The 14790-nt window shown below is 36.4% G+C and overlaps 1 protein-coding gene across 1 annotated transcript in view; it reads right to left on the reverse strand.

The window, feature by feature from the left end:
• SIK2 (salt inducible kinase 2) overlaps positions 1 to 11604 on the reverse strand; it is a 114404-nt gene extending 102800 nt beyond the window's left edge. Inside the window, exon 1 of the mRNA XM_045556622.1 lies at positions 11309 to 11604. Within this exon, the coding sequence (XP_045412578.1) occupies positions 11309 to 11443 (135 nt within the window). The 5' untranslated portion in view covers positions 11444 to 11604. The remainder of the gene's footprint in view (positions 1 to 11308) is intronic.
• Positions 11605 to 14790: the final 3186 nt, after the last annotated feature.

Consider the following 14790-nt stretch of genomic DNA (forward strand, 5'->3'; position numbering starts at 1 on the left):
AATTTTTGTTTTAAAAATCAAAGTGTAAAAACTGAAATGTTAGTAATTATACTAACTTTTAACTTTCTAAAAGGAATTTGATTTCAGAAAATGTGGCCTCATTCTGTTATAACTAAATAGGAATCCAAACAATTCCAAGGTTAGTAATCTGAAGGAATTACATTTGAAGGTGAATAAATACATAGTCAGAATTCAACGATCACATACTTTTTTTCCCCCATCTAACTAAAAAGAACTAATTTTTTAATATTAGTAGATATTTGGTTAGGAATATAACATTCCGATTTAAATAAATTTTTCAGATAATTGGGAACTACTCAAATTTAATAAGTAAATTTGTACTTACTAAAAATGTATTAAAATGTACTTCACATTCTATCAAAAAGTATTCTAGGCCGGGCGCGGTGGCTCACGCCTGTAATCCCAGCACTCTGAAAGGCTGAGGCGGGCGGATCGCTCGAGGTCAGGAGTTCGAGACCAGCCTGACCAAGAGTGAGACCCCGTCTCTACTAAAAATAGAAATTATCTGACCAACTAAAAATATATATAGAAAAAAAATTAGCCGGGCATGGTGGTGCATGCCTGTAGTCCCAGCTACTGGGGAGGCTGAGGCAGGAGGATCGCTTAAGCCCAGGAGTTTGAGGTTGCTGTGAGCTAGGCTGACGCCACAGCACTCACTCTAGCCTGGGCAACAGAGCGAGACTCTCTCTAAAAAAAAAAAAAAAAAAAAATATTCCAAACATAATTTAGCCTATGCTGTTGTTTCAGAGTAATTTTTAATACATCAACTATTATATGTTCTGTAATAGTTCAATACTCTCAAAATGTATCCAGGAAAATAAGACTCAGCTTGTCATCTCACTTAATTTCCTCAGTCTCCTGTTCACACAATTACAGTTGAGCCTTGAACAATACAGGTTTGAACTGTGTGAGTCCACCTATACACAGATTTTCTTCCACCCCTGAGATAACAAGAACAACTTCTCCTCTTTCTCCTCTTCCACCTATTCAATGTGAAAACAAGGATGAAGACTTTTATGATGATCCGCTTGCACTTAATGAGTAGTAAATATATTTTCTCTTCCTTATGATTTTCTTGATAAGGGTTTTTCTCTAGCTCACTTTATTGTAAGAATACAGTATATAATACATATAACATACAAAATGTGTTAATCAACTGTTTATGTTATTGGTGAGGCTTCTGGTCAACAGTAGGCTATCGGTAATTAAGTTTTTAGGGAGTCAAAAGTTAAACTTGGATTTTCAACTGCTGGGGCAGGGGGTAGGGTCAGCGTCCCTAACTCCCACCCTCTTGAAGGGTCAACTGTAATTTCTTCTTCTTTCCTAATGGCTGCTGTCCTTAGCAGTTATCTCCTAAAGCTCTACTGTAAGGTTTCTTTCTTACCTTTCTCTATTTCTAACTTGCTGTCCACAGCTTGTTTCCTGATTTGAATTAATTGTAACTCACAGAACAACCCAAGCTTCCCAGGGGAAATCAGATTATTAAACTAATGTGTAAAATTAAATGTATGGCCTAAGAAGAAAGGGGGGGTAGCTCCTTCTCAAGGCAGTCAAGCACACAGGTTCTGTGATAGCTATTTTCATTATGTTTGGTGGTGTTTTAATTACTACCATAATCAAAATATTCTAAAAAGTATGACAGAAAGTACTATCAGTCACTTTGGGTAACTTTGGGTAAAAGTTGCCAAATAAAAGGATAAGTGTACACTTGAATATTCTCACTGTTTCTCAGGATGGTAACACGGAGTTTCAAAGACACGCATTATTTTGAAGAAAATGTTTTGCCCTACAATTTCTGGAGTGAGTCTAGATACCAGCACCTTCCTCCTCAACAAAAAGCTTTTATAATGAGATGGGTCACAGCCATCTAATAAATAGAAAGAATTGAAAAGAAAAGAACTATGGTTTTCAAAAACCTCAGTATTACTGTCATAAGACAATTTTATATTGTATATATTTTGAGTACCATATTCAATGTTGAAGAAAAAGTTTGGATACTAAATACCAATTAGAGGTATTACCCAGGGATATCTCCTCTTTTATATTCTTTTGGAACCTTGGCTTGAACAATGAAAAAGTAAAAAATATACAAATTATCTAATTAAAGTTTAATAAACAATTAAAAACATCATTATTTACCTTTTGTCAACAAAAAATTCTCAAATGACATAATTCTCTCTTCACCTTGGGTCACAGATTCTATCTACCTACCTATGACCACAAATATATGTATATTTCTTTCTTTATGGGTCACACTCTATCTACCTACTTACTTATCTATCTATGACCACAAATATATATATTTATTTCTTTACATTGTTACCCCTTGTTTGTAAAGCTGTTATAAGAGAATTATGCTTCTCTAAAGAAAAAGTAGAACATATGTTAGCATGTTCCTTGTGATAGGGATAGTCCAACTGCTTTGCCAAGTAGACCTCAAAACATATAATGATTCAAGCTCAACAGAAGTTTATTTCTTGCTCATGTAGCAGAACTGGATGGGTGAAATTAGCAGGCATACGAGGCTCAAGGAGGCTTTACTATCTTTAACATGTGGATTCCAAGGTTAACCTGAAGGTGATCTTTCCAGCTAGACAGAAAGAAAAAAGGGCTTGGAGGAGTCCTCATGGGAAGTTTTCATGGGCCAGGCCTAGAAGTGGTGCATATTATTTCTGCTCATCCCATTAGTTAGAACTCAGTCATATGACCACACCTAAATGCAAGGGAGGCATAGAAACAGTCCAGTTGTAGGTCTAGAAGGAAGAGGAAACAGTGGATTTTTGGTGATGAGCTAGCAGTCTCTGCCAAACTCTTCCAGGTAATTTCCTAATAATGGAGCTCTTTACCAAGTACTTCCCAGAAATACATACAATAATGATGATGATGATGATGACTTTCGTAACTGCACAGCACTTTCAAAATTTTATCAGCTACTTTAACATATTTTATCTCATTTATTTCTCAACTCTGTGAAGTAAATGGAACAAGCAGTACACCCATGAGTTAATGAAACAGAGGTTCAAAAGATGTTACATAATCTAAAAATGTCCTAAAGCTCTAGTAAGTTAAAAGAGACAATAAACCCTTGGTCTGCTAACTCCAAGCTCAGTCTTTTCACTATTTCAAAGACCCTATTAGTTACACATTTACTGAGCACCTATTGTGTGCAGGAATTATGCCTGGGATACAAAAATTAATGAAATCTGATTCCTACCCTCAAGGAACTTAATAGGTCTATGAGAACAAAATGAACAAATTTTATCAACAAAAACTTATATTTGGGGATTTTCCTAATAGTGTACTGAAAGCCCTGAATTTACAAAAAAGTCGTGTTCCAAAAGTTCATTTTAAAGATAAGCATGAATTTAGATTTCTAGAATCTCTCTCTATATCCTCTCACCTCTTTAGTTCTGAGCATAGTACGAGAAACAAAATCTGCATGGTCACAAGAAAGAAGGGCAAGCAAGGGACTCCATAAATTGAGAGATCCCTTTCTTATTGTTGTTCACCTATTCAACTCTCTAATTCTTAATTATACACGTGTTATCTTTAAAAAAAACTTCAATGAATTTATATGATAGAAAAACAAATATTCCTTCCACTAGGGGACAAAAGGAAGGCTTCTTTTATAACTCTGAAGGACATATAGGAAAAACTAGAATGGTTACTATAAAACTAAATTCTATATAAAGTAACAACACAGAATATTCAACTTCAGAAAAACTCATGAAAATGTGAATTAAAAACAGTAAAATACCATTTTCACTTATTATATTTACAAAGATTAAAAAATAAATACCCTTATGAGCTAAGGTTCAATAAGGCGGTCATTTTTAGATATTGCTGGCAGAAATATAAAATAGGTCATCATTTTTCTGGAAAGCAATTTGGTAGTTTTTATTAAAAATCTTAAAAATCATCCATCCCATTTAAACTAAGGATTCTTCTTCTGAGAAATTATTTGAAGGGAATAATCTGAAATGATGACAAAGATTTATGTGTAAATATATTCAACAGAGTATTAGAAAATGAAGATTATCAGTGCGGTCTCAACATAGGATATGTGTAGAAAAAGACCAGGAAAAACTAGATACAAATATGATAAAAATGTTATTGGGGTGAAAAGATAATGGATTATTTTATTTTACTGCTTTATAGTTTTCTGTACAATTTTTCTTCAGTGAGCACGTATTACTTTTCTAATCAGAAAAGAAGATCCAGAAAAATAAGAGTTATTTATCAGCTATGCTAACTCCTGTCTATGAAATTATTAGTTTTCATTTTCTCATTTTCTAAATTCTCTAGAAAATGGCTATGTTATTTTATGATTTAAATATTAAGAACACCATATACATAGAGATGTTTCTAACAATGTTACATTTTAAAAATTACACAGGAAAGTAATAAAAATACACAGGAAGGTAGTAACTATATAAAATACAAATTTGCAAGGACAGGGAATTAAATGTAAGAGCAGAAATGAAAAAAAGATGTTAAGCTGATGAATAAAAGGAATTTTTTAATTTTTTAAATTATTATTATCTTGTCTTTGATAATTTTAGAAAAAAGTTATTTCACTTCTCATAAAAGAAATATTAATTTCATTCACTTAAAGAAACCACACATATGAAAGTAGCTTTTGGGTTCTATAAATCCACAGATCAAAAAAAAAAAAAAGCAGCTTTTGAGGACTTTATAAGGAAGTTACACAATAAGAGCTATTCTAGTAACTAATCAGAGAGATTAACATGTTTGTTGTCTCTCATATTTGCTTCAGTGCTATTTACTACGAATATACTAATTCTACTCTGTCCTTTTCTGAAGTACCAAGTAGCATTAGCCCTACTATACAATCATATCTTTGAAATTAAAAAAATAAATACACTTTTCAACTTATACAACAAATCACTGGTGGAATTACAATATACCAGCCTATCGTAAGATTGAAAAGTGCCTGTGATTGAGTGATCTATAATAAAAGGATTTCTGAAAGCAGTAAAAGTCAATAGTAAAACTGACATGGAATTCTCTAGTTACCTTCTCAGAATAAATAAAAATTAGACTTTTTTATGTTATAGATTTAACTTTAAAAATGAAAGTATTTAAATAATAAATCCTCACTAAGACTTAAATGTGACTATTAATGGTAAGAAAAACAGACTGGAGGAAAGGTCTATGGCCCTATACTTTTATATCCATAAAAATTAAACAGAAATTTTAAGACTATAAAAGAAGTGATTAAAAATAATCTATATTAAAAGTACAAATCAACAAAAAAGACAATGCAATTAAAAAATGCGCCAAAGGACCAAAAAGCAATTTACAAAACAAATGCAAACAGTCATCATATAAAACTATACAAAGTAATCAAAGATATGCAAATTAAAATATAAAAATAATTTTTGTCAGTTAAGATAAAAAGAGAAAAATTTAAAAAGTAACAGAGTATCAATTTCCCCTATCAAACTGACAAAGATTTAGAAAATAATATTCCTGGGAAATGTGTGTTCTTCCTGGTGAAAATTGATGGGTATTCCTTTTCTGGAGGGTAATTTGGCATCTCATGCCATAAGGTATATAATGTACATATTCCTTGATCCAAGAATTCCATTGCTATGGAATTACCCTGAGGAAATAATCAGATACATGCACCAAGATGTATGAAGAGGAATGTCCTCTGAAATATTATTTAAGAGAAAGAAAGGGCAAGAGAAAGAAACTAAATGTTCAATAATAGAAAATTGATTAAAGTATCGATGGTCATATGCAAGAATACTATTTAACCATGCTTTAGACAGTTCTTTAACTTGGAGAAATGTTAATAACACGCTAAGTAAAAAACACAGATTATACGTATAGATTAGAACTTTATTACATACACATAAAATATACGTGAATAACTAAGAGGATATGAAGCAAATATTAACAGCAGTTATCTCTGGGTCTGGAAAGTGGAAGTAAGGATGTTTATTTTCTTCTTTGGGCTTTTCAACAATGTCTGCAATGACCATGCGTAACTTCTGTAACTGGGAAAAAACCATATAAATACAATGTTTACTTTAAAGAAGAATTTAAAACAAATTTTAGCATTGTTTCTCAGTTTAAGTAATCCAAGATTCAGCTCTTAATCTGTACATTTTTTAAATGTTTTTTTAAAAATGAAGAGTTCCTGATGAAATTCCCAAGTTTAATTGTCTTTCAGTCTTCTAATAATCTCAAACTGGATATATATGCTGTTTCTCTTGGAAGGATGGGAAAACATTCTCCACAAATGTTCTGTATAAAGAAACTTTTACATAAATAATTTATTTCAAAAAGGTGGAGGTGGAAAACAAGAGAGGTATTAGATACATTAAAGAGGAAAGAAAGAGATCTTAATGAATCTGGAATCCATCTGCCTCCAAGGAAATGAATTTGTAATCAGTAGTGGGTCATAAATCAAATGTCATCATGTGAATCCAAGAAGAGAGGTCAGTTTCAGTTATTTCCAAATAAATGTTTTCTTAATTGCCTGGTACTGAGATAGAATTTCCCAGAGGATTTAAAAGAAGAACACATTAAACTCTCTTAAAGTTAAAAATTTCTACAAAATATAAAAGTTTACACAACTCTTATTTTGTATGTTTGTTCCCCCTCCCAAAAAATAACAGATCATTTTGAACAATATTTAGCAGAATAATTTGACAAATACTATTTGTCTGAAGTTTCGAGAAACTAGAGAATAATTCTAAGAAAGCATATATATTCCATGACAAATATAATTTTTATTTCAATACACAATTAAAGATTATACATAGGACTAGATATAAATATTAGTGAATAAGTTCTTTTGTAAAAAGTCCTTTCATTGAATATAGTACAGCTGTTTCTTGAAATCTGGAATATTTCACGGTGCAAGATTAATTCCAAGACTATTGAGAGGTGTCTTAAAATTTTAAAGCAAAACATAAAACTGAAATTTATTTTAAAAAATGAGTCCTTTTCAAGAAACATCCTAATTAGGGTGTAATATGCCCTACTCGTTTCTACCTTTGCTACAAAAATGCAATTTTGTGACTTTTACCTATTTTGGAAAGCTTTAAAAAACCTTACATTTTAAGGTAATAAAGAATTATGTCTAACTATAAAAGCCCCACAATGCACATAGAAAGCATTTCAGTGAACAAAAACAATTTTCAGAATGTCCTTGATATCAGTTTTTCATTCCAGGTTCTCTGAAGGATAAGTAAGTAGCCTGACACCTACATGCTATTTTAAAAAGGTAATTTTCAGAAACTCTGTGAAATATCATTAAGATTCTATGGACCACAACGTTTATATGTTCTTTAGCTAAGCAATACAAAAAGTATGATGTTGGGGAAAACTCAGTTATCTGTCACAGAAAAGGTCTGAAAAATAACTAATGATAGTTACCTAGATAGATAGTATGGGTAATTCTCTTAATTTACCTATGCTTTTAAGTTTTTCAATAATAAACATGATAGACTTGGTAATAAACATACACTACTCTTTAATGTAGAAATGATACCTTATCACTTAGTAAATTCCCTTCTAGGAATTTACCAGCAATTCTTCCTCCTTAAAAACATGTAATATGCAGACACAGAATATAAACAGAAATGTTTACTTCAAATTATTTACTATAAGTGAAAACTGGAAACTATATAATATTCGATAATAAAGGAATCATTAAGTAAAATTGGATTCATCCATAAGGTAGAACACTATGCAGCTATTAAAAATGTTTTATAAAGTTATATATAATAAGCACATGCTTAGGTTATAATGTTAAGTGGAAAAAATACAATTTATAGTGTATCATGTGCTCTCATCTATGGAAAAAATGCATTTAAATAAAAAGACTAGGGGGAAATATGGCATAATGTTAAAAGCAGTTTATTCCCATTGGTGGAGGAATTATACATATACTTTTTTATGCACTTTACTCTTCTTTATTTTTTATATTTTTTATAGTAAGACACTAAGAGCTAGAAAACAAAAAAAAATTTAAGGGCATAAGTGGCTTTTCTAGAATTTTACTTAAAAGACAAAAGACTAGCTAAACAATTACCTAGAAAGAAAAAGTTATTTCCTAGTACTGTGTAGTATTAATAAAATAAAACACTACTCAAGGACATTCACAGAATAGCAAACTAGCAACCACTACTGCCTAAAATAGTTTAACAGCTTAAATGCCGTTATTCTTTTCCCATTATGCTAATTTTATAAAATTAGCTTCTCTAATTCATAAACCACAAACCAACACTACAAAGCTTTTATGAAGTATTATATTAGGAAGCTGGATTCTACCACCACCTGCTTTCCCTTTTGTGCGTAAAATTCACAGAGATTTGATAACATAAGAATACCGCTTCAGATGACGATATAATTATATTTCTTAAACAGTGTTAAGCTACTTGATAGATTAAACCAAAATGAAGATCTCTTCTGTCTACTAATTTTTTTTTTTTTTTTTAGGGAAACAGACTTGGATCTCCCAAGCTGTGTAGAAAATAGATCATTTTTGAGTGATACAGAACAAGAGACAAGAAGAGCCAATTAAAAATAAAAGTTCCAATTGTTCATCACGTAGATGTTTAAACTAAATCCTAAATCTTGTCTCAGGATCAAACTTGGGGGAAAAAAGACCTCTAAGTTTAAAAACATACAAACTTATATTGATGTGAAAATACAGTATGTGAAAAATCTTTTATAATGATATTTTGGTAATTGTTTTTTATACCATACTTATTGTTCTATGTTTGCTGTAGTCTATTCAGCAATGAGAACCTAAAATAATTTAAAATAAAACAAAGTTTTCACTAGCTATCTTATAGTTTTTAAGGTAGTTGTATTTATCAAAAACACATATTTATCCAGTGAATGAATGAAGTTAACAAATACTGTTGTAAAAAAACCCCTCATTAACAACAAAGGGAAGAAATACTTTATGAAACAATTGTATCTGTACCCTTGCTAAACAATTATTAATGTAAATTACCTATAAAAATTCACAGAGCAACTTCACAAATCTAGAGATCTACAGCAACTTTTCTGTTCAGCAATTGCCTTGACATTTCCCTCACCCCCTCTACATTATCTCTAATTGCACCAAATTACTACAAATGCACTCACCCATCTTAAATTTACACTATTAGTTTTTATGTTAATGACTTCTTTAGAAAAGCACCAGGGAGATGATTTCTGTGGACTAAAAATTTAGCTTTTAACCTAAATCACTTAAAACATATATACTACACACACAATTTAGGATCTAAGTGCTCTTTCATGATCTAGCCTGTACCTGCAATTACAAATGAATGCATTGATCTCACTCTGATAGCCAAGCCAGGATATTACTCTACGGTGCCCCCTAGCTCTCTAAAATATATCAGTTTAAAGTGGACACCATTTGAATTGTCAACCTCGTGTCAGTCACTATCAGTTCCACTTAAGTAGCTCTTAAACAAATACTGTATTAACTAAATTTGACCTGATAAATAACAACTGACTTAATTAAATCTCGCTATGAATCCAGTAAGAGCTGATGGGAAAAAATATTGTGAAGGGATGGGTTTGGAATAATTCTACCACATATATACTTTAGTTCAAAAGTTCTGTAGAACCTCTCTATAACTTCCACTTTGTTTGATTTTTCAGACAGTCATTAAGCAAGGACTCATAAAATTATGCATTTAAAATGCCTTCTTTTTATGTAAGTCCAGGGGAAATGGCATGGCATAAGGCCATGGCTCTTCAGAGGAATGGAATCAATTTCTTCATTTTTAAAAATGCTGGGATCAGATTAAGTTATGCAAAGACTTAGTAATGTCACCATGGCCAGATTATCAGTATCATTACAAACAATCTAAATTGCTAACACTGGTAAATTTTTAAGAGGAAAATCTGTGACCTTGGTCCTGATGCTACAAAATAAGTCAGATCTAGACTGCTTCAGGATCAGTCGGGGAAGGCAAAAAGTGAGTAGGACTGAATGACATATGTCTCTCTCTTCCTTCTGGAAACCGACATTAAGCAAAACTTCTAAGTACAACAGCCACAAAAATCACTCAAGTTTCCATAATGCCCTTCGCCTTACCTAAGTCGTTCTGAAAAAAAGTCCTACTTTATTCCACAAACTCTAGTACATTCGTACTAACAAGGGAAAAACCGGAATAGGTTGAAAACTGGGGGGAAAAAATGAAAAAGGATGAAACTCCAGTAACTACAATAAAGCAGAGTAGATACATCAAAAGCACTAGATTTTATTCTAAAGAATGGTTTTGTTTCCACCGTTTCTCTAAGCTAAGGTATTTAATTTGCACGTCTTAAAATAGAGACCCTGAGGAGAGCAGCTTGAAGCAGTGGAAGGAAGGGAGGCGGGTTAGGTAAGAACAGAGACTTGTGAGAAAATATGTGCGGTGCATTAGAATGTGCAATGAAGAGGGGTGCTGGATTCACCGTCAGGAAGCAGTTGAGGGCTTTATGAGTAGAGAGGCGGAATCCGATGTGGCTTAAGGAATGCGTATTCACAGCCAGAACGCACACCTGGTAAAGGGACAACCCTGGACAAGAAAGACAAACCCACCAACTGTGCAAATGCAGAGATGACCATTTTAACCAGTTCTATTGTCTGGAGTATTAGATGGAAATGCCCTAGGCAAGAGATCAAGCTAGCCAAACAGCAAATCAGAGACACTGTGGGGCAAAAGAAAGGAGAGAAGATGGACAGTGGCTGTCTGGGCATTCCCGGCCACCGGGGCCTCTTCCTCGCGGGGCAGGGGAAGGACGCCGGGTCGCCGGGGCCGCTCGATCCCCCATCCGCGGAGCCCCAGCGCAGGCGGTCCCCTCCTCCGGCTGGCGACGTCTCTCTCGGCGCAGCCCGGGAGCACCGAGACTTCCCCTCCCACCCCACCCCCAGCCGAAAGCAGGGAAGACGCGGAACTTGGGATTCGGAGCGGAGGCCACAGACCAGGTCACGGCCCGGGTGGGAGGCTCTGGGTGAAATTCCGTGTGACCACCGGGGGTGGCGTAGGGGAAAGCAAAGCCCCGGCCGGTCGGGTTTCCAGTCGGACGACACTCGGGTCCCGGTGACCGGGCCCGATCCCCCGGCTGCTCACCGACCCCCTGCACCTCCTGGGTCCTCACAGTCCCAGGCCCGCTCGCCTTCGCCAGTGGCGCGCCCTCTCGGGTCTCCCCGGTCCCACCACTGCTGCCGCCCCTCTCGGTAAACAGCTCCTCTCCCGAACCCTCTCCTCGGACGCTCCCGCCGAGCCCCGGGCCGCACCTCCGTCTTGGTGATCCGGTGCCGCCCCAGCTTCACCACGGCGAAGTTGCCCTTGCCCAGCGTGCCCTCGATGTCGTAGAACCCCACCCGGACCGGCCCGCGCTGCAAGTGCCTCGGGCCATCCGCCATGACCATGCTGGGCCCCGCTGCTAGACACGGCGGACAGGAGCGCGGACTGGCGGGCTGGCGGCGCGGCTCGGCTCGGGCGACGACCGCTCCGCTTGCTCCTTAGCTCCTTCCCTCCCGCTCCGCAGGGCCCAGCCAGGCGCGCGCCGCCGCTGACGTGCGCCGACGTCAGGGGGCCGGGGCAGGGGGGCGGGGGCGGGACCGGGCCTCGATTGGTCACCATGGCGACCGGAGCACCGCCGACGTCGGCGGCGGGCGGGAGAGAGGGGGGCCGACGCGCGGGGAGGGGCGCCGGGCCAGGCCGGCGCGCTCCTTCCGGCTCTGGCGCCCTCGCTTCTCCCCTCCGCCTCGCCGCTGCCAGGGGCGGGGTCGCCGCCCGGCCCGCCCCGTTCCTCGGCCTTCCAGCCGAAGGGCAAGAGCGAGCCCTGGTGGGCGGTGCCGAGGGGTGCAGCGATACGGCTCCGGCCTGCGGACTCCTCCGCCCCGGCGTTCTCCGCCCACCCGGGCCCTTCCCGCCAAAACCTCTCACCTATGAGTACAGTGCACCTTAAATTTGGCACCGGCAAAGAACTGTGGCTGAGCAACGCATTGCTCACAGGCTCCTTTCTTTGTATCTGTTCTCTTCTCGTTGCTATATAAATCCCTCCGCATTTTGATGTCTCTGAGGAATCATTCTGACAGAGAAGCACGGTCGCTTATAGACTCACAGAATGTCCAGCGTTGAAGAGACCCTAAAGATCACTTAAACAGAGATTTAGAGCCTCAGATGGGCTTCGGAGCCTGGAACCCCATGAAATGTAGGCAAATGTTTGCTTTTCTGAGCATATGTCTGGAGAGATGGGATCATAGCTTCTATCATATTCCTAAACGTGTTGGTGACCCTGAAAAGGTTAAGAAATATTTATCTAATCCAATTTCTTTTCAGATGACGAAGCAGTCTGCAAGGAATGAAGGGAATTGCCAAAGTTACACAAGTAATGCAAGAGTTAGGATTATAAATCACCACACGAGTCTTCCATATACTGACCCACGGAAGCAGGAGAAGTGACATTTTAATATTTTGAAATATATTATGCGCCTCCAGACCTTGGCTTCTAAATACTATTCTCCGCTAAAAAGAATCAGACTCCTTAACGAAATGGCTGATTCCAGAGCAGAGAGAGGGAAAGTATGAAATGCCCTTGAAAGACCTTGTGCCAGAAAGCAATCCATTTCTTGGATATGTCAAGCAGAATATGTCAAAAGAAAAAAGGAGACAGCTTGAAGGTCTCCTTACCAAATCTGAGACAATTTGAGCATCAAGAATGAATACTGAGAGAAATGGATTATAACACATTTAGTTTTAAAAAAGAATTCATGAGTGCATACTTAAACTTTTAAATAAACAAACATTAAGGGGGAAGAAGTGAAAGTTCTTGACAGTGAATGCCAGCTAGTACATGTAGAAGAAATGATGAAATTAGGAAATCATTTTGCAACTATTATAATAATTGATCCAGACAAAATTATCAATAGATAAAATCATTGGGGAAATTTGGCTGGGATATTTACACAATCTTTGGATTTTTTATGCATTACAAAGGGTTAACAAAGGTACTTTGACAGTGAACAAATCTGGCAGACACCATCTTAACCAAATGATCAGAGTTAATGTCACCAATTATGGGATAAGATGACATGATGTGCCTCCTGATGTGCGGTACTGAGAACACAATCAATATCTCTTATTAGTATCTCTGACAAAAATATATATTTTGAATCTAAAAATAATCAGAGAGATGTAATCGGAGAAATATTCTACCCAATAAATGATGAGTACTCTTTAAAAAATCAGTGTCATGAAAAAAAAAGAAAGGCTAAGGAACTGTTCTAGATTTAAGGGAGTAAAGAGACATGCCACTAAAGGCAACATGTGATCCTGGAAAAAATGCTATAAAGGAATATTTTCAGGACAGTTGCTGAAATTTGAATATGAACTGTATATTGGATAAGAATATTGTTTCATTGTCAAGCTTCTTGAATTTTATCATTGTACTGTGGTTATGAAAGAGAGTATCCATTATTAAGAGATAAACACTGAAGTATTTAGTGATAAAAGTTTTTAATATATGCAACTTACTCTCTCAAATGGTTTAACAAAGATAGATAAGGTAAATGTGACAAACTGTTAAATTGATAAATCTAGATAAAGTGTAGATGGTAGTTTATTGTACCATTCTTACAACTTTTCTGTATTTTAATTTTTCAATGAAAATTAATATATAATGTGTATTTTTATTATATCTTATTTTAAAATTTATTTTATTTATATGTTTTATTTTATTTTATTAGTGCAAGATTGACTGGCTGTTGGCCCTCCACTGCTCACTGTGCTTCTGCCCTTCACTCTTCCCAAGCAATACCTTATTCTATTATGAGGTATGTTGTTTGCAAAAGCGAGGGGAGGAATGGGAGAAGGCTGTAAGACTGATCAGATGTCTGGATTGATAGGAGTGGTATATGAGGGTTCCTTTAACTAGAGCAAGAGCCCATTTTTGTATACTAGTTCAAAAATAGTTCCCATATGCATATTGCTAATTAGTTGAATGTATTTTAATTGTCCTGGGGCTGGGTTCCTTTGGGAATCTGATGAAAAGCCACTTACTCAGGAATCAGAAAATGTACATAGAGACCCATTAGAGTTAACAACCTCCTCCTTTAAAGTATACCTTTTGAACAAAAATTGACTCATTTTTATCTGATTATTTTAATCAGATAACCAGGCCAACTACCTACTTGTACAGTCCTGGAATAAGAATTGATTTGGGGCTGGAAAGAAGAAAAAAGGATGGCAGAGAGTACCAAAAGTTTTTGGAAAACCAGAGTTCAATGTGAGCATGCTGGGTGTCTAGAAGTTAGAGAAAGGGAGGCCAGAGATAGGAAAGAGGTAAAAGGAGCTATCCCCAAAATCAACCTTGCCCATGTGGAAATGCAATGGGTGTGCCACTGAAAATTACTGGTAGGTTGTAAACTCTGCAGAAATATGTGGACTAATTTAGAATACTTCAACTTTGGATTTTGTGATTCAACTCTATTTCCTCAATCCAAAGATCCCTTTCCTATTTCAATCCTGTATGTCGCTTACGTGCTTTTGCTTCCAATTAAATGATAGCTGTATACATTTTAGCAATTGTTATTATCCAACTCCTACTTTCCTCTTCTCTTCCTCTCTCCTTCCTTCTCTTCTCTCCTCTTTCTCTTTCTACACACACACACATACCCTCAGGAAATAAGAATGAAAGATAAGAGAGAGAAGGAGAAGAAAAGAGAGCTTCAGACAGTCACTATCTTTTGCATCTCTGGTTTTAGTGTCAGTG

This window comes from Lemur catta, chromosome 7 (genome assembly GCF_020740605.2).
Source record: "Lemur catta isolate mLemCat1 chromosome 7, mLemCat1.pri, whole genome shotgun sequence".
Classification (NCBI taxonomy): Eukaryota; Metazoa; Chordata; class Mammalia; order Primates; family Lemuridae; genus Lemur; species Lemur catta.